The sequence below is a fragment of the Mytilus trossulus genome, chromosome 10, assembly GCF_036588685.1.
Source record: "Mytilus trossulus isolate FHL-02 chromosome 10, PNRI_Mtr1.1.1.hap1, whole genome shotgun sequence".
Classification (NCBI taxonomy): domain Eukaryota; kingdom Metazoa; phylum Mollusca; class Bivalvia; order Mytilida; family Mytilidae; genus Mytilus; species Mytilus trossulus.
The window spans coordinates 3,281,113-3,305,934 of record NC_086382.1 but is presented as its reverse complement, the minus strand read 5'-3'; the positions used below and the strand labels follow the sequence as shown (position 1 = coordinate 3,305,934).

General features: G+C 31.7%; 2 protein-coding genes across 3 annotated transcripts in view; both read left to right on the top strand.

Annotated features, from left to right (window-relative positions):
• The first annotated feature begins 730 nt into the window (after positions 1-730).
• Positions 731-5,787, top strand: LOC134686736 (arginine kinase-like). Its single transcript, XM_063546444.1, has 6 exons — positions 731-1,010; positions 2,435-2,694; positions 3,001-3,149; positions 3,621-3,786; positions 4,837-5,017; positions 5,534-5,787. The coding sequence occupies exons 1-6, from the start codon at positions 863-865 to the stop codon at positions 5,686-5,688; spliced, it is 1,059 nt and encodes a 352-aa protein (XP_063402514.1). The 5' UTR covers positions 731-862; the 3' UTR covers positions 5,689-5,787.
• A 4,964-nt stretch (positions 5,788-10,751) lies between these two features.
• LOC134686735 (beta-1,4-N-acetylgalactosaminyltransferase bre-4-like) overlaps positions 10,752-24,822 on the top strand; it is a 31,247-nt gene continuing 17,176 nt past the window's right edge. Inside the window, exons 1-2 of one of the 2 annotated variants that reach the window (XM_063546443.1) lie at positions 10,752-11,003; positions 16,699-17,348. In XM_063546443.1, the coding sequence (XP_063402513.1) occupies positions 16,910-17,348 (439 nt within the window). In that variant the 5' untranslated portion in view covers positions 10,752-11,003; positions 16,699-16,909. Of the gene's footprint in view, positions 11,004-11,697; positions 11,917-16,698; positions 17,349-24,822 lie in introns of those variants that run through there. The other variant, XM_063546442.1, reaches the window with a different exon arrangement.

The following is a 24,822-nucleotide window of genomic DNA, read 5'->3' as shown; positions in this document are numbered from 1 at the left end:
AAAACCCAGTCGCATGCTATTATTTCACTTTTTTTCAAGCAATGAAATGCAATTACACCGATTGACAATACACACTATCAGTTATTATATATAGCAGTTCTTGTCTCTATTCAGCAAACTGTGATCATATTATTCATACTTTAATAGGCATTATATATATATCAAATGGTTGACACGTCATGAGGGAAATTCGCCAAAAGAATATAGTTCTTAATGTACATGTTCATTCTTATACGGTTTTACGCAGGCATGATCTTGCATACGTCCCAAATGCCCTTGAAAGGTTTACTTATTGTCCCGTTTATCTGCCTTCTTATCAATATGTTTAAATGTGTTGCAGCTTTATACTTTGTAATAGGCGACTTAAGACATATATTGAATTAGTTTTGTATGTGTAAGCATATTTAAAGGTTAGATTAATTACTTTATACCGAATTATTAAAGTGCAACCAGTTTTATTTTACTCTAATCCGTGACGGTAATACACATTTACAGAGGAATTAAAGATTTGTTGGTTAGAAACTTAATCAGGATTAAAATTAAGGACTGAAGAATCTTAAAATACAAAGTTAGAAAGTTTGTCGCACTTAAGTTGGTGTGAGCATTTCTTATAACGAATTCTGTGTTTTAGTAATTTGTGTAAATATAATAATGACTGAAATTCAAATGCAAAACCTATCACTAGGTTTTCCCCGACTTTGTTTTAGAGTTTTCACTAACTTTTACGTCACTATAGCATGACGTTGTCTTACATCACTTCCTGCCGACGCTCAGCCGTTTATTGTTTGGTTGTTTTTTTGCTGTTCAGTTTCGTTTAATTTTTAGTTTCTTTTATTTTCAGTTAACTTGATTTTTTTTAACCATGGCATCACTTGACGAGCTGTACAACAAATTGAAAAAAGGAGACAGTCATTCTCTGTTGAAAAAATACCTTACGCAAGATGTTTACGACAAACTGAAAGGACTCAAAAGCAAACTTGGTGGAACTTTAGCAGACTGCATCAGATCAGGTTAGTCATAAATATTATAAAAATGTATTGTGGGTTCGTGTTTCACAATCTTAAGTTTTATGTTTTTGATTTTTAACATGTTTTTCAATAAGACTTTACTGGCGTCGATTTCAAGGACAAATCCCCAAGATTGGCAAGCATTCCTTTTCTTATTCATAATTTATTTCTATAGCGATACTACCACAGGCACTTGTTTCTGTCAATATGGGGTTTACTATCAATACCAGTATAAAAAAAACACAAGGTAGCTAACGGGAATTTTCAATGTGTTCGCTTCAACCAATATTTTATTACTTTCCCTTGCCCCTTTCACGAATAAAAGTACACCAGTCTTTCGGTAATTGATTTATCTTTACAATGAAACAACTATCACGTACCTTGAGAATACCCCTCAAACAGAATAACACACTTGAGATGAGAATTATTGACCTTTTTCCAGACCATTGAATTTGGAAGGACTAAACTTCCGGTTTACTTAGGAAGTTAATATAACACAGCAATCTGATTGGTCGAATTCATCTGGTTACCTGTTTATTTATATTAGTTACCAGAAACCAGAAAAATGTGACCAATCAGATTGCACAGTTTTATTAACTTCCTATGTAAACCGGAAGTTTAGTACTTCCAAATTCAATGGTCTGGAAAAAGGTCAATAATTCTCATCTCAAGTGTGTTATTCTGTTTGAGGGGTATTCTCAAGGTACGTGAGAGTTGTTTCATTGTAAAGATAAATCAATTACCGAAAGACTGGTGTACTTTTATTCGTGAAAGGGGCAAGGGAAAGTAATAAAATATTGGTTGAAGCGAACACATTGAAAATTCCCGTTAGCTACCTTGTGTTTTTTTTTTATACTGGTATTGATAGTAAACCCCATATTGACAGAAACAAGTGCCTGTGGATACTACTGTCAAAGCTTTCAAATACTTCTGCTTTAAATTCATTGAAATATAATATTTCCAAAATTTGAAAGCATATACTGTATAAATTGGTGTTAGTCCAAATAATTACAACGTCTGACATTTAGTATTCTAAAAAAAAATTCTGGGACGCCTTTCTACCGACTAAATTGGTGTGTGATAGCTGCGGAACTAGGGAATCAAATTATCAAAAAGAAATTCAAACGGAGCTACGCCTATATGGTAGCTGCGGAACCGTAGCTCTTAGGTCCTTATGTTATTTTTTGACTATTTGCGGACCATAATCCGCAAATAGTAAAAAAATACGGCTATGGCTACGGTTCCGCAAATGGGCCTGTGACCAAAATCTTGTCTTTCCAGATATAATTTTGCTTCTTTCTGTTTGTTTTTTTATTTGTTTAAGTCTTTCACCACACAAAAAAATCTATGTTTGGTATTGTATTAATTTTCAATATTTCTACTCATGACAACTGATATAAAGATCGTTTTTTTATTCCTATCAAAAGGTTGCGAAAACTTGCACAGTCATTGTGGTGTGTATGCCTGTGACCCAGAGGGATACGACACCTTCGCAGATCTTCTCCACCCAGTCATCAAAGACTACCACAAAGTCGCAGAAGTCAAACATCCCAAGCCAGACTTTGGAGATCTCAGCAACCTTGGATTTGGCGATCTTGATCCTAAAAACGAATACATCTTGTCAACACGTGTCAGAGTTGGAAGAAGTCATGCTGCTTTTGCCTTTCCACCAGTCAGCTCAAAAGAGGTAAATTTTTTAATTTGGTTTCAAAAGCAGTCTTTACTTAAAAAATATTTAGACGACACCAATTTTACTTCATAAAATTTCTTTTTATGGCTTGTGATGTCTCTTTGAAATTCAACACAAGGGTTGTTTGATAATATACTGAACGTCATTACTATTTATCTGTACTAGCTATTGCTAATATTGCTCATGCTGTTCAGCACGAAATCATTGAATTTTAAAAGCTGGTTACATGCAATTTGTAAATAAAATTGAAAAAACTATTCAATGAAATTAAATTGTATTGCCCATTTTTTTTTTATTATTTAGGACAAAGTTGAAATGGAGAAACAATCCGTAGCAGCACTAAACAGTCTGACCGGAGAGCTGGCTGGAGAATACTTCCCACTTGAAGGAATGACCAAGGAGGTTCAAACCCAGCTCACAGCTGACCATTTCTTGTTTAATGACCACGATTCGTAAGTATCAAATTATATATAGTTTACAAGAAGGCAATGGACACATGTTTTCTTTCCATTTTCAATTTATGCATATTTCATGTGTGTCTAAACTCTTTCTCACCGACAAAATGTCAGACAAAACTTCATTAAAAGTCAAACAGAAATTTTCAGATAATTTAATTAACTGAAAATCTAGTAAAGAAAACCTGTCAAATTTGCAGTTTCGGAATTTTATATTATGCATATAATAATTTCAAAAGTGTACACCAAAACGTCGTGATTGGTTAGAAATTATCATAAACAATGGAAATTCAACCAATAACGTGACGTTTTTTTTCATTTTGAGGTACGAATGAAATTATCCTTTAGATTCTGAAAAGACGAATTCCTTTTTTCCAGACAAACCCTAAAACAGTTTGGCACAAATTGCATGTTGTTTATTCCTATCGCATGTTATGATTAAAATAAATTTATATTTATACTGAATAGATGTTTGAGATCTGCTGGTGGTTACAATGACTGGCCAACTGGAAGAGGAATCTTTTTCAACAAAAACAAAACTTTCCTTGTCTGGGTCAATGAAGAAGATCATCTCCGTCTCATCTCCATGCAGAAAGGAGGAAATCTCAAAGAAATTTATACCAGATTGGTCAATGTAAGTTTTATAGTTCCACACACATATATATATAGCGGATGTGGTCAAGTGGTCTAGAGCGCTGGACATGAGGCTAAGCGATTGGTGCTACAAATGTATAATGTATCAAAGGTGTGAATTCGAATGCCGCTGAGGGACGGACAAAAAAATTGTCAGTTATAGAAAATCTTATTCTAACGCTGTAAGGTGTAATTTTCAGACTTATATATATAAAGTTTAGCATTACAGGATACAGGAGTAACCGTTAGTCCACAAATGACTGAGAAAAACAACATTTTGAAGAGAAATTTTTAAAAGGATGTTTGATTGCTTGATTAATTGATTGATTTGCAAACATAATATAACCAAGCGTAACTATTAGGTACATCTTCGTTCCAGCAGACGATATCATGTTAACATATCCATTGAACATCGAGTTCTTGTTATTGTTAGTCACAAATATTTTACCAAAAAAACCAACATGAGATGTTCGACAATGACATACACGTGACATTTAGTGATTATTAAATATTTCAATTATATCAAAGAGCTGTCTGGTGGACTGATAAAATGTAACATGGACTGGCAATTATCCTCCAAATTAATGTCCTATAAAAGCGAAACATTTTCAAGAACTTTACTGCATGTGATGCTTTGTTCTAGACCAACATACTTCGTGTATTACTGTAGGATGCACCAAGCAGCTAGGACTATTGTTTGTACCGCAAAATGAAAGTAACGTCGACTCATTGGTTGAGTTTTCATTGTTTATGATGATGTTCACAACGTAAGCTTTTGAAAGCATTACCCAGAAAGCGATAGCTAGATTCTGGAAGGGCGAATTGTATATAAATACTAATACATGATTTCATCTTTTAAAATAACAGCAATAAAGGAAATACCATAAGAAAATGTGGTTCACAGACACGGTGACGTTTGATTACCTGCGTTGATGACGTCACGGTCACATGACATATTATGTCCATGAGCTGATATAAAAAAAACTTCAGTAAATCAAGACATATATATGATGTTACATTCAAAATTAAATAATTTTTCAAATATTTTCAGGCTATCAAAGAAATGGAAAAGAAATTGACATTTGCTCATCACGACAAACTTGGATACCTAACCTTCTGTCCAACAAACTTGGGAACCACTCTTAGAGCCAGTGTACACATCAAAATTCCAAAACTGTCAGCTACTCCAGACTTCAAAGATATCTGTGAAAAACTTAATTTACAGCCAAGAGGTTGGTATTCAAAGTTTAATAAATTGATTGATAATTTTGTTGTTAAAATTTATGTCTGTATTATTAATCTTGACCTAAAACTTGTATCGGAAGATTAATGTATTAAATAAGGCCACATGCCATTAATCTTTCGATCCATCCTCTCGTCTTAAGATATATAAAATAATAAAGATTAAAGAAGGAGGTTATATGACGGAGTATTTTCTATTTATTTGTTTTTACCTGAAAAACTAGAAACTAAAATTAAAAGGCACAATATGAATTATGTTATGTTTAAACAAAATTGCAATTTATTACTTTAGTATTTCAAATGGGTGTTTCGAGATTGGTCCATTCGTCACAACTCGGGTGATTCCGTGGAGGTTAGTCCTGACATGCAGAGTTGGCGATTACTACACTGCTCTTTAGAATTTTGTAAGAATTACAAGTAAAATGAAATATTTATAAATATGAACTGTTGGAAAGTGTAATTGGTTCAGACTGATGGATTATTTTCTTATTTATTTATTTACTTAGGTACTGATGGAGAAAACACAGAAAACAAGGGAGGAGTCTATGATATTTCCAACAAACGTCGTCTAGGTCTAACTGAAATCGAGGCTATCCAGGAAATGAGGAAAGGAGTAGAGGAAATTATCAGATTGGAAAGACAACTTGATGGAAACAACTAAACCCAACGATAGAACTGTACAATTGCACTGTTTATTTATTTGGTTGATATTTATGCTCACTCTTGTTAAAAATGATCAAAATAAAGTCGGCAAAAATCATCTTTTATTTTTAGACAAGCAGGCTATTGTATTAGATCACTCCAGACTCATTACAAGATTGTGGAAAATTCTGAACAACAAATGCATATAACACAATGTTAAAAAGAGGCGAAATATACCAAAGGAACATTCGAGCTCACAATTCGAAAATAAATGGACCCGCCACGTCCACTCTGTTTTTTTTTGATAGATGTATTTTATTTGTTTAACAGTATCCATCTGATGAGTTAAGGGCATACGATACAGTTTTGATCCTGTATTTACAAGTTCGTTAAAATTTGCAAATAGGCTATTTTCTACCTGATTACATCAAATATGTAAGAAAAAATATACCTCCATGTGCTACTTTTTGAGTAAAATGAGGTCGAAATTTTGTATATTTGCTCAAAATTCAGATTTGTGGCCGTAATTTCTTTTTCGAATGAAAGACATAACTTTTTTGTTATAAAGATAAACACAAATTGTTTTTTGTTAAATAATCTGTAATTTCTGTATTTAATAAGTATTCTTTAAAATTATGCAATTTTCATTCAGAAATAACTCATATTTATCAAATGTTCATGAATTGAGGATAATACGTCATTTTTTGCTGCATGTTTATCAAAATAAAAATAAAATCATCTATTTACAGTTTTATAAAATTTGGGTCACATAATCTCCCTGCAAAATGAAACAAATTGCTGTTTTGAAAAATAAGGGTCCATGAACTCGTTTTCAAATTAAATCAGTTTAAATGATAAAAATCAGTCGAAAAATGCATCTTTTCCCGATATGTCGCAGTTTGACGTCGCGAAAATAACATTTTACGTTAGCAACGTCATTACCTCCCCTGTAACTGTATCGTATGTCCTTAAGCCTTTTTCAAACTGATTTTTATAGTTCGTTCTTATGTTGAATCGTTACTCCACTGTCCCAGGTTAGGAGGAGGGTTGTGATCTCTCTTGCATGTTTAACTCCGCCACATTCTGTATGTTTGTGCCTGTCCCAAGTCCGTAGCCTGTAATTTAGTGGTTGTCGTTTATTGACTTGTTACATATTTGTTTTTCATTCATCTTTTGTTCATAAATACAAGGCCGTGATTGTTCTCGTTTGAATTGTTTTTATATTGTTATTTAGGGTCCATTTATAGCTGACTATGCGGTATGGACTTTAGTCATTGTTGACTGGGTCAATAACAGTTGTAGACTGTACGGTGACCTATATTTGTTAATTTCTGTGTCATTTGGTCATCTTCAATTCTTGGTGGACAGTTGTCTCATTGGAAAACATATGTACCAAACCATTTTTTATATGACAATGGCATGGTAAAATACTAAAAAAAATCAAAAGTAAACAAGTGTTAAAAGAAGGTAATATTGATTTTCAACATGAGCAGAAGAAGCGCCACGATTACATTGAAAACGGTGAAATGATATGTTTCAACGAATAAGTCAACACAAACAAACATCTTCCAAGAAAAAAAAATCAATAATCAGTATCTGCGTTATGGATTTCCACTGCAAATCAATAGTGTAGATGTAGCATAATTTTTACCCCATAATTCCATTTTTATGAGTAAACCGGATGTGACAATAGTCTTCTCTTCTTCTTGGTGTATTATATAATAAGTCAAGAACATGTTCAGATGCAGTATCCTCTGATATTCTTCATTTCTATTATCACGTTGTCAGTAAAAAACAGTTTTCAAGCACAAACTCGTATATTCCTTTTTGAATAAAACCACTCTTAAAATCGGTCTCTGATTTGAATACTGAAATCATTTTGCAAAAATATGAAAATGTGCTAGGTCTTTGCATTGGAAATAAACACATTTATTCTAAAACCAGTTATTTGCATGATATTGGTTATGCTTTTATTCATATACTTTATGATGATATGTAGCCTGGGACTCACTAGTTCACTGCTCGACGAAGTATTAGATTGGGTCAGAATGCCAGACAAGATGGTATATTACACCACTAAAGGGCACTAGAGATTGACTGTGCCTGATTTGCATATGATGAAGACATAATCTTAACCCTTTTCGTGTAGGTGCCGTACCCAGACTGACGTTATTTGGCATCAATGGCGCTCCATACAATTTTTAAGTCATCGTAATGCCATTTTAGGTAAAGGAACAGTAAATGGCTATGTCGCAGATTTTTCTAAAATTTTGGTTAATCTTAACTCGATAAACTACAAATGAAATCGAAAACAAGAATGTGTCCATAGTGCACGGATGCCCCACTCGCGCTATCATTTTCTATGTTCAGTGAACCGTGAAATTGGGGTCAAAAATATAATTTGGAATTATAATTAGAAAGATCACATCATAGGGAACATGTGTAATAAGTTTCAAGTTGATGTAATTTTAACTTCATCAAAAACTACCTTGACCAAAAACTTTAACCTGAACTTCGCACTATCATTTTCTTTCTATGTTCGGTGGACCATGAAATTGGGGTCAAAACTATAATTTGGCATTAAAATTAGAAAGATCATATCATGGTGAACATGTGTACTAAGTTTCAATTTGATTGGACTTCAACTTCTTCAAAAACTTTAACCTGAAGCGAACGGACGCACAAACGGACGAACGAACGAACGGAGGCACAGAACAGAAAACATAATGCATTTATCTCTTTTATTTTCTGAAATGTTTCAGATTGATTTCCTTCAATATAAGTGAATATTAGTATAGATACAGTAGCACATAAAATCGGCGATTTGATTTATCTAAAATTTGACTGAAAAACATTAAATCTCTAATTCTACTTCTTAAAAATCTATATGTTGTTTAGACGTCAATTTCTGTTTCAATGTATCTTGTTGGAAGTGAAAAACGTCAAAAATCTACGTTTTACGGCCTGTAACGCGCCACCGTTACGATTATTTCGACGTTTTGTGGGATTTTTTTCACATAGAACACGACAATGGATGATGTATACCGTAAAAACAAAGTTGGTTACCCTATCTTTATTTTGCGACATTAAAACGGAAATTTATGTATCCACAACATAATTTTTTTAAGTAAACAGTAGAATTAAAATTGGATGTTTCAAGGTAGATTCTTTGTATACCGCCATCTTGGATTGTACAGTAACAGTACAAAATCGGTCTAGTTATTTACCTAAATCTGCAAATTTGAGACATATTTGCAATTTTATGGTTAGACTGTTTACTTACATACAGAAACTTGGTGATTTATTGTATTATTTAAAATTTAAACAATTTTCATTTTTGATTGTTCATCATTTTCCAAATGAGCAATTTAAGGGGAGATAACTCTCTTAGTTGAAAAATTAAACTGGACTTAAAGAGAAATTTTTTATTTTTCCTTGTAGCAAGAAAACAAGTTCGGTGACGCCATTTTTTATTTTTATTTTCTTAAAACATATTATAAAACCTACCGTCTCACAATTCTATCATAGATTTTTTTATTCACACAAATGTGTTTTTTTCATTAACAATCTAACCAAATTTTAGGCAATTTTCCATACTTTTTATTATATCGCTGAAAAAAGTAAAATTCTGTCCAAAAAGTCTATACATATGATCTACCTTTAAGACAATTATTAAACTATTTTTAACTGACTTCATGTGCTTTCTTTACAAATGTTCACCAATTCTGAGAGAATTCAATCCGTAATATTTCAGATGATAAATGAGATAAATGCATTATTTTTTCGATTTCCAGGGGGAAAAAACTATAGTTTAGTAGGCCAGCTGATTGTTTTAACTGTATAATAAGGCATTTCAATGGCTCTTGAAACAAAATTGAAACTTTTAAGCAATGGCGGATTCGAATGCAATTTTTCTGTTTGGAGGACGACCAGCGTAAACTTCCCAATGCATATCTAGATGATGGGTATCGGAATCTTTCGAGATGTTTGCCGATTATTAAAAGTTTGCTTTACTGTCGCATCTATCCTCTTACCCACAGGGACTCGGTTAGCAAATTGAAATTTTGTAAATTAATGTTTTTAATTTATTTTTTATTATTTCCTGTCTATTTGCATTACTATTTTTAACGTATTTAACGTTGCCATCACTATTTGTTTGTTTTTTGGCAATGTGCAGTTTACTATCCATATCCATATAATAAAAAATAAATCAAAAACATTGATTTACAAAATTTTAATCGGCTAACCGAGTCCCTTTGCTCTCTACTAAGGTTTAAATATATTACAGTTATCTCCCATAGTTTAATAATATCAATGGAAACTCGTATGCCATTATTTTTAGTTGATATTTTGTAACCGATCTATATATATATATAGATTTCTTTAATCAAGGGTTTCTTGTACACTCTAAAGAAAACCCAAGGCAAATTTATTAAGGGATGCTTTTAAAGGTATATATTTTTTTTAATTTCTAATCATCGGTGTTGGTAGTTTTTAAAACTGCAAGACTTCCTCTTAAAAACTGTTGACATATCTTTCAAACTTTCACACTATCTCTCAAACCTTGTTGAATGTTTTGTTTTAACTGACTACGACTGTAATTATTTCACTCCACTTTTTTTTAATTGGAACTAATACAGACCTGTGTGTTTATGCATGCAACACAATCATACATATGACTCCCTCATTGCAGATAAACATGTCAGTCGTGAGAAGGTATGGAATTATTTAGTGGCGTAGCTATGCCATTTTTTCTGTGTACGCCCTCACCTCATCGAGGGGTCACAGTACCCCTTAAGCGGCCATACCACCCCCTAAAAGCGAGTTATACGGAGCTTTATGTATTTCCTTCTGTTGATTTAATTACACAAAAATGAAGACTCCTTCTCCCGAAGTTCTGTCTAAAAGCTTAGCCAATACAGTGTTATGAATTTTATATTAAATGCGACAGGTTTACTGTTTTTAGAACTCGTATTCGATGCTCGCCAAACCAGCTGGTTAATGTTGAAATCGTCATCCCGTTTATATACACATTCGGAATATGTAAAACACATAAAAACAAATGAAAACGGAACTAAGTCTATATGCCCCGGGCGTTCATCTGTACATTGTTGTATTATAATGAGAAATATGACAAAATATCTATGTATTTACGAAGTAGTGTGGTGTTTTCGTAAAACAAATCTCATACTTAACATATGGAGCGTTTTAATAATAAACTTCCATATTAAAACCAATACCTGATTTCCGGATTTTCGTTATCTTCGTATGTTATCAGAGAAGTCTGTTATCAGAAGGACAACCTAGGTATGTCAGGTGTACGAGACAAACAAGGTAAGGCAGGTTTTTGTTAAAGTTAAAAAAAAATCCAGTTTATGTCACTTTTTACTTTTGTTATTTAGTTCTTACGTGTACGTCTTTTTTTTTAATTATACGTATATTTCTACATGTATATAGATATGTACTGGAAATGTTGATTGATATACAAATGACTGTACTTGTGGTTTTAGTCATGTTTACCAAATAAAAATTGTCAAATTTTAGTAAAAATCCAGTTTTAGTCAATACTTACTGTTGTTATTTAGTCCTTACATGTACGTCTCTTTTTTTTTAATTTTACGTATATTTCTATAGGTATATAGATATGTAATATACATGCATGTTGATTGATATATACGACTGTAATTGTGGGTTAATTCATGGTTACCTAATCATAATTGTCAAATTTTAGTAAAAATCCTGCAATTTTGGATTAGAAACCAATAAAATATTCGTATTCGCTAGCTATACGTTTATCACATTCATAATATTTTCCGAGAAAAAATAAATCGGTGCGCTTCAAGACCTCACAAATCGGTTTAGTATTTGATTTATGCAGATTTCGTAGGATATTGAATAAATACCTTCGAAAATCAATCCAAATATATTGCCGAGAAACATTTGCAAACACGTTGTTATATTTTAAGAAAAACAATTGGTCATTATACCAGCTCATGTCAAAGTTATAGGTGAACGTTGTCATCTTGTTAATTTTTATGAGGTGCATGACTTGTCAAATATATAGTATTACGACAGCTTACAAACGTGGATATGAATATGATGGTGTGATCGAATATGAGGCTTTCCGAAACTGACTCTTATGTCGTAAATAGATTAACGGATATACACGTTACGTTTGGTCCCGGTTTAACAATGAAATACACAACACTTTTTTCCTAACATGGACGTATAAGGAAATTAATATGATGTAAGTAATAAATCAATTTGTTTAATTTAACAACTAATTATTTACGTTTTAACAAGACAACATGGACATCACTTGTTTTAACATTTTTATAGAAACAAATCGTGTTCATATATGATGTTTATAACTTCTTATTTTCCTAGTATTTGAGATAATGTCAGAAAAAAAATGCATTGAATGATTAGCCTATACGGAACGCATGAAACTTGAAATGACTTTGCCAAAATATTTACAAAGGAGTAGGGCCAATTTCCCATGAATTAATTTCACACTAGGACTACATGTATTCCGAAAAGTATTTATAACTCGTAATTCATTGCATACCATCCCAATGTGTGTTCTTTAAGGTCCTAGCAATCTTATCTTAAAATGGCTTATCTCGTAACAGGTCATAAGATTATAAACGCAAAGCTGCAGTTTAAAAGGATAAGGCAAATTTTGAAAGAATTGGCAAAATTTTAGAATTGACCCTATTAGATATAATTGCAAATTGAATCTAATACGATTAATATTCCAATACCTGGAAAAATATTGAACAGCTGAAAAGATAAAAAAAAAATTACAGGTGTATAGAAAAACTTTGAATTGAATGCTCAGGTCCATAAATTCTTAAGCGGGGGGATTCCATATGAGGCGAAAGTAGAAGTTTGTCTCAATCTGATTAGCGTCGGTGGTAAAGCGATTAATCAGGTTTGTTTTGGGGGTCTTCTTCGCGGTCCGCGTTTCAGTCGTGTCAACTTCTGTAACAATCAAAGACATCAAAACTACAGTTAGGAATTTATATATATGTTAAAAGAGAGAAAAATAATACGAAATTTTGTTAGTCTCTGGTTGAAAGTACAGTTCAGGATAATCACAATGCATATACGTAAATTGCCGCGAAAATAAAAAAAATTCTCTCTTCTCGCTATGAACAGAGTGACAGCTTGACAAAATAGTTTTCCTTCCTGTTTCTTGGGTTATAGTACAACTATATTATACATTTCCCTAGAATTCAATGTACACATTTTGTTTATTGACACAATCAAGATTTAGTTTGTGATAAAAGGACACACAAACACATTTGATTAATGTAATACTTAATCATAAAAAATGTACCAAAATATAATGACCATGACACCAGACTGTGACAAATAACGAAAGTACATTTTTCAAAACTATAATGTCATAAGTTTGGGGAATACAAAATCAGAAAATTAAATCGTAAAAGAAATAGAATTGTTGTCCTGTAGACAGCTCTTTATCTCAAACAAAATTCATTTCGCCATCACAGGTATTTTTTCTCAGTTTTATTATGGATTTTGTTTCAATTATGAAAAGTTGGTCGAACTTTTATAATACATTAAAGTTTTTTTCATTCAGATTCTTACCTTCGACCATTTAAACATTTTTTTCGGTATTTTATTAACAACAATGGATAATTCGCTAACATTAATGATTATGTGGCGACATGTTGAAATTATTAATTGTTATTGAACCAATAAGTATATTGTACGTAAATTGTACGTGCAAAAGGTCGATATAAAAAAACCATGCATTTTTTTCAAATCTACCAATCTTTTTTTTTAATATTTAAAATTTTTAAATTAAAAAAAAAACCGCTGTCTGGACATTAAAAAAAAGGGGGGTTTTAGAAGTTAGACTTTCATGTCACCAATATTTCGGTGGAGGGTTTTAACTAAACATGACGTTTTCCTTAGTATATATGAACAAGTATATGCATAGGTCTTCCATTTTTTTACTATCTTAATCGCCCTTATCCTAAGTAAGACTGCTATCTCGTTTACATAACGATAAGAGAACCAATATTGACAATAAATCAATGAATAAGAGGAATGTTATTGGTTGTGTAAAATTCACACAAGATATAGTTATCATTTTTAAATAAGATCAAAAGTCACCTGTTTGTTGGACACTCACTTATAAACTGGTCAGAACTCTAAACGCCCCTAATATAAACTGGTCAGCACTCTAAACGCCCCTAATATAAACTTACATATTTGAATTAGAAAGATATATGAAATATGATATTGGTCAATTTTCGAATACAAAAAAAATATTAGAAATGGGTTTAATGGTATAATCTCTTTTTATTTGGCTAATGGGAAATGAAGATAAAAACATTTTGATAATAATTTGTCAGTTATTAGAGGTTTTAAATATAAACAGAAATACAATTTTAAATTAGATTTCTCTATATAAAATTATGCATGATCAAATATGCATTTACATAAGTTATTTCTTTTACATTAGATAAATTATTAGTATATACTACGAGGTGTGCTGTCCAATAAAGGGACCAGAATAACAGACTATTGGTCATATTGTATTATATATGTTTATTATTTACAAATTGCCTACTTCATTTTCTTTAATATTATATCAATCAACTAAATCAAAATCAATCATATTATGTACTTTGTTTAACGTATTTTGAATTTACTTTACATTATGTTTGAAAATTGTATTATAATTATTCTGCTCATTCTGGGCGCCGTGATTGGCAAATAAAATATTTGTTTGTTTTGTTTGTTTGTTAAAAATATAAGTGAGCGAAAGAAAGATTATTTCACTCAAGGACATCACTGGAGTACAGGTGCGGATTCAGTACAAAACAACAGAAAAAAATACCAAGAATGTGTCCACAGTTCACGGATGCCCCTCTCGCACTATCATTTTCTATGTTAAGTGGACTGTGAAATTGGGATAAAAACTCTTAAGGGAGCTACCATTTGATTTTTATGGGGGCAGGATGACAATTTATGTAAAAAAAGTCAGGATAAAATTTAAAAAAAATCCCAGGACCGGATGGAGTGAAAAATAAAAAGGCGGGACAGAGATTACAACTAAAAAAAATGCAGGACAAATTTTTTCATCCTAGCCCCCCATAAAAATCAAATGGTAGCTCCCTAACTTGGCATTGAAATTAGAAAGATCATATCATAGGGAACATAGTACTAAATTTCAATTGATTGGATTTCAAATTCATAAGAAACTACCAAAAACTTTAACATGCAGCCTTGGCAGCAGGACATACAGACTGACGAACGGACGAACGGACGCACAGACCGAAGTGAGGCATACAAATTTTGATGCTAAAGATAAGGTTACAGCTTTTATATATAAACATCAAAATATGGTATTCCAACTCATAATTCTCATGAGCCCCATCCCCTTATCACAATAAGCATCAAATCTGGGATCCCCACCAAAGTAGAATTCACTGTGCAAATGTAGCGCCATTAAAGAGCCACATATATGAAGGAGGGCAACATGTTAACAACACCTCGATTTTGGCATAACAGTTAACAAAATATGCAAAAATGCTGATAACAGTTCACATGGTGGGTTGAAAACAGTTAACAGCTAAAGTTGATCTCAGATAACAGTTAACAACACATTGAAAACGGCGTTTTGCATTTGCGCCGATCTGCATTTCATTTGCGCCGATTTTTTCTTTCATTTGCGCCGATTTTTTTTTTCATTTGCGCCGATTTTTTTACAGGTAAATAACAGGTAAATTACAGGTGAAATGATATAAGAAGATGTGGTATGAGTCCATCCCAGTAATGTTATTTTCATTCATCATCAGACCTCTTCCGTTAGCCAGTTGTACACATGTTATGAATTGTCAATCATAACATGCATATAACTGTTGTCTCCTGCTTAAAATCAAGTAAAATCCTAAGATAAAAGCACTTTGTTTATACTAAAATGACGAATTAATGACGAATTAAAAATAGATGTACATCATTCAAATCTATAAAAACGGAATACATTTAAATCATAAATCTATTTTTGCCGAGTGTGTATAGTAGGCAACACATCTAATATATTCCTTTCTTATGATTTCGTCTCTTCTATATTTGGCGTAATTGTCGATAAAGAAGGCCATCTTTTCTTTGTCTGGCATACGTACTGGTGGGAGCATTTCTAGAGTTCGCATTTTCTCACAAGGGAGCTATTAAACCAAGAGTTCCACATAGTGAAGTTGAAATAATCCCTTCGTTAATTTTTATGGACGCCATCACGAATTGTTTGACCGTTATGGAATGTGTACTTGAACGTTGTATACGAATCTATGAAATTTGTCATCAGAAGGAGCGGAGCGTCAGACAATGTCAAACGTGAAGCAGTCACCGATTTCATTTAGGGAAAGGAATGGTAACCCGACACATTGGGATAGCCATTTACCAATTGCAATATGTCACTTGATTAGTCTTTATACTATGTGCTCGGCCAATGTAAAAGTATGAACTTACCTGTAACTTACCTGTAAATCCAATTAGGAAAAAATATAAAATCGGCGCAAATGAAAAAATGAAATCGGCGCAAATGAAAGAATGAAAATTTTCAAAATCGGCGCAAATGTCATATGCCCATTGAAAAGGTCCATAACAGGTTAACACAATAGGTATTGACCCCTCCTTTTTTTTTACATAGATTGTTACATTGGCACCGGTGGATAATCGGACTTATCCAATCGAGATAGTTTAAATTGTTAATTTAACTTCCTGGTCCTGGAAGGAAGCATTTAAAGTAAACTTCTTCTAAATATGAACAAATTAAACAATTTTCTTCAGAAAAAAGTATATGTACATAAGTATTTTATAATGAAAACTATCCATTGAGATATAAAAAAAAACATATGCATTATTTTTTTTAATTTGAGGTTTCTTGTGACTTTAGCAATTATCTTCTTTTTCAGTTTTTCGTTTTGAAAGGACAGAAAAGAACGTAACAAGTATACTGTTATATAAATATTTGTCTATTTATTTTTTTCAGTTTTTCGTAAAAGGACAGAAAAGAGAATTTAAAATTGGTCACACGTGTTACTTGCAACAAACCAGGAAAAAAAATATATATAAATCGAAAAAAAGATACCAATAACAACTATATCTTTCTATCACCAATGTAAATCGACATTGAATATACGAATTAATCAGTTTCATGTATATCTTGACCGAAGTGAAAAGAACCACTCAATTTCAAACCGATGAAACAAAATCGAGAAAAAATACTGCTTACGTTGAATAGTGACCACACGTACAAGTTAAATGGAATGGGGGATGCGAATGAACGGCATTGCGCAAAAGGATCAGTATTTAAATCTTTGTTCTTGGTGTTATTGTTTCTGATTACGATTCAGATAGCGTTTAATTTATCCATTCAGCAGGCAGCTTTCACGTTTATGTCAAAATGGGTACAAGTATCGGAACAGTTGTACTCGAGTTCGTCTCGCCTAGCTCAGTTTCAACCATCAACATTAGACATAACGAAGGGTACGCCAAGTGCTCCATCATTTCATATAGAACAGTCAACACAGTCAGTGATAAAATCAGATAACAACGTGACTTATGTGTGCAGTAAAAATGTAACAAATGTGACGGATGATGATTGTTTGCCGTTGTGTCCAGTAATTCCAGATAAACTAGGTAAGGATTACAGAAACTGATTATCAAATTTGAAAGTTAATCTTCTTCTTGCATTTACAACAGTTGTCTTCTTCTTTTTTTTCTTTTTTTTTTTTTTTTTTTTTTTTTTTTTATCCCATCCAACTCTTAGCATAGAGATTTCTATATTCAAAGTATTTGTTTGTATATATTGGTGTTACATTCATATCAAATATTTGTGTCTATACATTTACATGTTTATTTGTAATATATGAATAATAATCAAAAAGCTGAAATTGAATATTCAAACAAAGTTTAGCAGCTAATTAAAATATGAGATGTCGTCCGCAATGAATTTGACAATCTGTTCAATAAAGGGCTTTTATTTTACTGATGATTTATGAAGAGTTTTCTTCAATCAGCGTTATGTACCGTTTCAAACAAATGCTTGAATCTTAAATTAAGATTTGTAAGAAAAATGTTTATTCAAAAACATGTACTTCACATGAAAAGGAAAGAGAAAGCATAGTGATGTTTGATCTTGTCTTCATGTTGCAGTTTCCTCATCCACCAAATGTCTATGTTTATACGGAAATCATATTTTCCTCATATTCTACCACAAGTACACGCTTTATAAAAAGCTTGCCTGACCACACTAAATAGTACTTTCGTCATCAAAATTTATATAATAATTCAGTGCCATATTTATCAATGTTGATGACACGAAATAAATGTAAGAAAAGAAATACTAAAACAGCATGTGTAGCAAATAAAGGTGTTTGTTGTTCTCGAAGGAAACAATTCTTACGCATTATACATACGTTAGTCAAAATTAAGGGGGAGGGGTGTGTTGTTTTTTAGCCGTATGATTATTTATGGTGAAAAACACAAATAATGTATCCGAAAATAATTTGAAAATACAGTACTTCGAATTGAATCTGTGATTATTTTGTAGTTTAAAACAAAATTAATGTATCCAACTTCAAAGAGGGATTTTCAGGGAACAATTGAACCTTATTTTTGATGTTGCTTTTATACATGCATTGTTGGTAGGTTTCAAAAATTTGACAAGACTCATACATGTACATATAAATTTGATACGGCAACAACTTTTAAAATTCTTAATACAAAAAGTATTTTTAGTTATTTGATAGTCTAACAAATTTGACTCAATCTTTTTAAAATGTTTCATCATGAAAATTAAAATATATTATGTAGTCAAGTTATCTGTTGTTTGGTGAGAATCAACAAACAAAAATATTAACATGGTAAATCAATTATCTTTGTAAATAATCTATGAAAACGTGCAAGGAACTTCCTAAATGATTGTAATTCACTTACAAATCCGAACTTCAAAATGCTCTTATTTGTTTAAACACTTTGTTTTACTTTGAATTATAGTTAAAGAAAATTAAAAACATAAATCAAAACATGGAGAGTTCTGTTTAAAATGCAAATCATTTTATGTTTGTCTTCTTTCTCCGAAACTAAAGTAAATTTCCGAAGTCAATCAGATAATAATGCATAGCCTATAAGCGCCCCGTCTTGATCCTCATTTATCTATTTAACAACTTACGTTTGTTGACCTTTTATGAACTTGTACTAATAAATAATTGAAAAAACTGATAGAAATAGACTCCTTTGGTCCCACATATGTTCATAATAGCTTAATTTACAACCACTGGGTCGATGCCACTGCTGGTGGAGTTGCAATTCCCCGAGAGTATCTAGCCCAGTAGTCAGCACTTGAAATGATTGACCATGGATATAGTTATTTTTATAAAGCAACTGTTTTCAAAACGTTTTGAATTTTTAAAATAGTTAGGCTTTTCTGCCATAGAAATAGATTATCTTTGCTGTATTTGGCGAAACTTTTAGGAATTTTGGTCCTCAAGGCTCTTCAACTTCCTGCTTTTTTGGGCTCTTTAACTTTTTTGGATTCGAGCGTCACTGATGAGTCTTTTGTAGACGAAACACGCGTCTGGCGTAAATCCAAAAATAAATCCTGGTGTCTATGATGAGTTAATTTAGGACAGTAATATAACTGTATAGGAGGGGGAGAAGAAGATTTTTGAAACTGAAATATTCAGAGTTTTTTTTTTTTTTTTTTTTTTTTTTTTTTATCAATTATCAACATTACATATGTTTCTATGATGGTCGAATCATGCAGTCTCCTTGGAGCCTCTAGTTTTATAATTTGAATACTCCGAATTATTATGTTCTCATTTCTGAGTGCAATTTGTACTATAATTGTATATAATATCTTTCATTCATAAAAACCGTCTTCACACTGGGCCATGTCAGTTCATGGTCAGGACGTTGATTTAAAATAATCTTTTGGTACACAGCTGTGACCATAGATTGGTTATTTAGATAGTGGTCAATATCGTAAAGGTAATTTGAAATATTTGTTTTCTTTTGTTTTCTCAAAAAAAAGGATTCTGATCTGATAACAAAATTCAATCGAGGCTACATATCTGAATAAAAATGGCGAAAATGCATGATTATATAAAAGAGGATAAAAAAAAGTATTTTCCATAAAATTAAAGAAAAATCGTATTTTCAGTATTCATAAATTTAAAAAAAAAAGTTTTCTTATTCAATATTCTAGTACTACGTAAATTAAAACAGTTTTGAATATATATTATTATTGTTTGGTATATTTTACTCAAAGATGTATATTTTTCTTTGTGTTGCGTCCGCGTGCTGATTTGCCTGTTCTTTGAAAATTCACAAACTTATTTTTTTCGTATGTAAAGCTACTAAAAAACTTATCCAAACTACATGTGCACAGCTACTTTTGTATAGGTACTATTTCTGTACTAAAAAAATGTAGTACTGGAAATCTACTTTTAATATTCAGTACTATTTTGTTACTATAAAATTATTGTAAAATTAAAGGTATCTGTATTTTACAGTACTTTATTTGTACTTGTAATTTAGGTACTACAGATTTTTGGTTACTACCATTACATTTTCAGCATTTTGAATGTTTTTCTATTTCAAATCTCTTAATATGATTTTCAAACACGGAATATTGTATGACTTTTCTGTACAGAAATATTTAGTACCAAATAAGTACTGTGAAATACAAGTACCTAGATATTACAATAGTTTTAAAGTATAGAAATAGTACTAAATATTAAAAGTAAATTTCCATATCTGCATTTTTTCACTACAGAAATAGTACCTATGCAAAAGTAGCTGTGTATGTATGTCGTTAATCATTACATACACTTAGTACTTTTGTTGGTTGAGGTAAGGTGTTTAATTAAAATATGGATTTGTTTCATTTGGCGTGTTTCTTTTTTGGGTGGTTTGGGGGTCTAAACTGATGTAAAAAAAAAAAAAAAATCATAGCCGCGATATCATTATCAAAATATAAAAATAAAAAGTCAATAATATTTCCTACTACACTTGTTTCTGAAAGAAAGACCTCCTTTTGGTAATATCATTTTATTTAAGGAATGACTGTAATATTTTTTCTGTCTATGAAGAAATTACTTTAAAAAAATAGTGCTCACTGAATAACGTGCGTAGCGGGTTATTTAAAACAGTGTGCACCACATTTTTTTTAATGTTATTTCGAATAGACAGAAAAAATATAACAGTCATTTCTTATAATTAAATTCTAAATTCTATTTTAAACCGTAGAAAACCATGAAAAAACGTTGATGCCGTCACGGTCGCATGATTAAATTATGTCTATGGGCTGATAACAAAATAACGTCAGCCAATCAGAAGACGTGTTACATCCAAAATTAAATTATTAAAAAAATAAAAATCAAACAACGACAGTTGAGATTTAGTTAAAGAATACAATGATACAAATATCATGCAAAAAAATAAGGGAATACGAGTGCTTACAAACTGCATAACAGTGTTAACTAAGATTTTTACTATTTGTGTTAAATTGTAAACTAAATAAATTTAAAAAAAAACATATTGAACTCATATCATATGTTCAAGTATTTGTCGTGAAGAATATCAGATGATACAAGTATACATAGTATTATTAAGTGTTACAGGGTCACTGTGTATCATCGCCACCGGAAATTGGGTACTAACGAAGCGGTGAGAAATAGAAAAAAAAGTAAACAAGTTAAGAATTCATTTAATTTAAAGCATTTCCACTCATTTGATGAGGGTGCCGCTTAATAAATGATTTTCTCATATATAATCCTTTAAATTATTTGGCCGATAAGTACAAAATTAATACAAGATATTGTGTAATACTCCAAAACTTGTCACTTAGTACCGGAAAATTTTGAGGTCGATCGACCTCTGTCGCCCCATTCTCAAGATATTGAACTATTTTTCATTATTTTTCCAGACACGTTTTTAGATTATTATAGTGTGACATCATATTAACTGAAATTTGTTGCCAAAAAGATGTTTTTTAAAGAATATGGACAAAAACATTGTTTGTTTATTGTACGGCGAATTGCAGGACGTTGTACGGCGAATTGCAAAATAACAACTTTTGTCTGTATGGCGTCTTGCAATATATTATAATTTCAAGAGGAAATTAATCACTGTTTCGATAATATCAAGTGACGATATTTTTTTTATATCAAAGCTTTACAGGCTTACAAATATACAAAATGACTTACTTATCAAATATTATTAAATACATGTCGTTTATTCCGTTCAGAAATCGTCGTTGCGTACCGCTATTCGACCTTGTACAAAAAAAATCGTTTTCAACCATATTATCTTAAATACATTCATATATCGTTATACTACTAACGACTGTTGTCTTATTTGTTGTTCGGTGAAATTTTGTAAGTTCAATAAAATAAACCGCACATTCATATTTTGTTGGTGCTAGGTTTTGTTCAGATACAAACAGTGGGGATATGATAGCAAATACGATAACTATCCACCAGGATCAAATAAAGTGTATGTAAGCAATTATATGCTATCGTACGGCCTTCAACAACAAAAACTCGTACCTTATAGTCGGCTATAAAAAGGCAATTTATGAAAAACAACAAATATGATAGAGATGAACCAACGACAACCACCGAACCACAGGATCGAGAATTCGGACAGACACATAAAGTATGTGCTGGGTTAAATACATTGTTTAATTATCTAATTTCTGAAATGATTCATTTGTAAAAAGAAAAGTTAAGAAACTACAGTATTAAATTTTCATCGTTTAATTAAAGCGAATGGTATTTCTATCTAATGGATAATAAGATGGGGAAAAGGGGGGGGGGGGGCAATAGTGTGTTCGTTAACATGTTAGATTTTGGTAAAATCAGTTAACAACAAATTTTAAATGATGATAACATTTAACAGCAACTTTAATTTACACTTTGTCCAAACGAACCCAACAGCAATGAAAAGGGGAAGTACATATCTTTAATGTATTTAAAAGTTTGAACACCACTGTACAAAGTCGCAGAAATGCCGAGCTCTATAAGCAATCTTTTATAAAGCTGACTAATTTTCAGAATACACAAAGTACCATATTTTTTATTGACACATGGACAGACAATTGAACGGATGGAAAAGCAGACGGAATGATTGCCTCCAAGAAAAATGACTATTATGTTATGAAATTCGAAAATGCTTCAAACTACAAAAGGAATGCTTCTTCTGGTTATGTGTATTGTTGAGTAAATGTTTTATTTCAATCAGTCGTAGCAAACTTGAGTTATCGTCATCGTCAAGACGTAGGAAAGTGTAACAAACAAAAAGAATGAGTGAATACTATATGGCGCGAACATTATTTTTTATGGCGGGGGCTCTCATAAGTTATGGCTACATCTCAGGGTATTCATACGACTCATTGCTTACATGATTTTATTAAAAGGAATAACGAAAGTTTACTGATTTTTATTTAAAAAAATCAAAACCAGTGTCTAAATCAGAAAGTAACATGTAAGGTGTCACAAGTTGAAGCACTCATTCATCTCCAAGTCCCAATTAAGATCTCTGAGCTGATACAAAAAAAAAGCCTTGGTCCATCTTTACATTTCTGAAGTCTTAGACTAGCACATTTGGCATCAATTTGAGAACCAAGTCCTAATTTTTCGGCCTCTTCAACCAGTCCACACTGTTCAGTTATTTACGAATTGCAAATTGAAAAGGTACTTTATTTTTCACAATTCCATTCATGTATACTCCGGGTTAATGTAACTTATCAAAAATTCCATATACATCTGAATTATTTTCATCATAGGACTAACCAGGGTTTTAGCTGGGTAAGAAGTAGCCCTTCCGTTTAAAGTTTTGGATACATTACAAATAGAGTCCAGAAATAATACATTGGTTAGACGTATAAAGGGGGGCTTGAGATATCCCTAAACATGTTTAACACTGCCGCATTTGTTGCACCTGATCCAACTTGAGTCCATAACCCGGGCTATATAGTCTTGTATTTATTTTATTTTAATTTTGTTTCATTTATATGTTTCAGGAAACAAACATTGAACATCTACCCCCTTTTTGTAGTTAAATGATTGCTCACTTAGGAGACAGCTTCCGGTATACCAATACACAGTCACAAGTTTAGTTTCGCATTATGGCCATGGTGAATTTTCTAAAAAATAAATTTGTTTTTAGATAGTTGAAGAATGATATAGCCGTCATAGTGGTTTTATTTAAACATTTAGATTGTTTTTAACATGTTTTATAAGCCATTTTTCAGTTTGACCGTCCATATATTTACCACAGGCACTTGTCTCAGAAAAAAAATTCCTATATACCATGTTATAATAAGGTATATAGGAATTTTTTTCTGAGACAAGTGCCTGTGATATTTACCTATCTATATTGCAATAGATTTAGAAATTTTGTATTGTTTTTCAACAAAGATTTGACGCTCGATCTTTTCAATTCAATTTTATGGAAAAAAACAGCAGAAATGCATACGTTTTTATTACCTCTTGATAGATATATGTCTATGGTCTCAGGAAAGGTATCACTCTAATTGATTGAAATTTTCCTTTGGTCCAATTTATTAAGACCTTGTGACATGTTCAATCCCCTATTTAGCAATATTTGATATCAAATAAATGCTGATTGCCATGGTTGCACAAACAAGAGAGATTATGTTTCACCATTATAACTATTGGAAATCAAATCTATGGACGATTCTCTTTCCATAAATATTCATATGCATAACTCAAATATTACTGAGACTTATTTGTTAGGAAGGAAGAAAAAGAGGGTGTTTAAAAAATATGAGTGTCAATTTAAAGTTTTTTTCTATCTGTGTATTGCCACCCCCACCCTAGTGCACAATTTTCTCGCTGCGTTGGGTTGTTTTCTGCTATTTGGTCGGGATTCTGTTTCTTTGACATTTTCCTCATTTCCATTCTCCATTTTATCAAGGAGTTACTATACTCAAAAAATTTTAAAGACAGTTATATACATGTATATGCTGTTTATGTCACTCCTTTGTGGAAGCAACGTAAAGAAAGAGATGGACAGCAAATTTTAATGTAATTCTTGTAAATAACAGTGAACATCAGTTAACAGAGAAAATGATGCCAAACCAGTG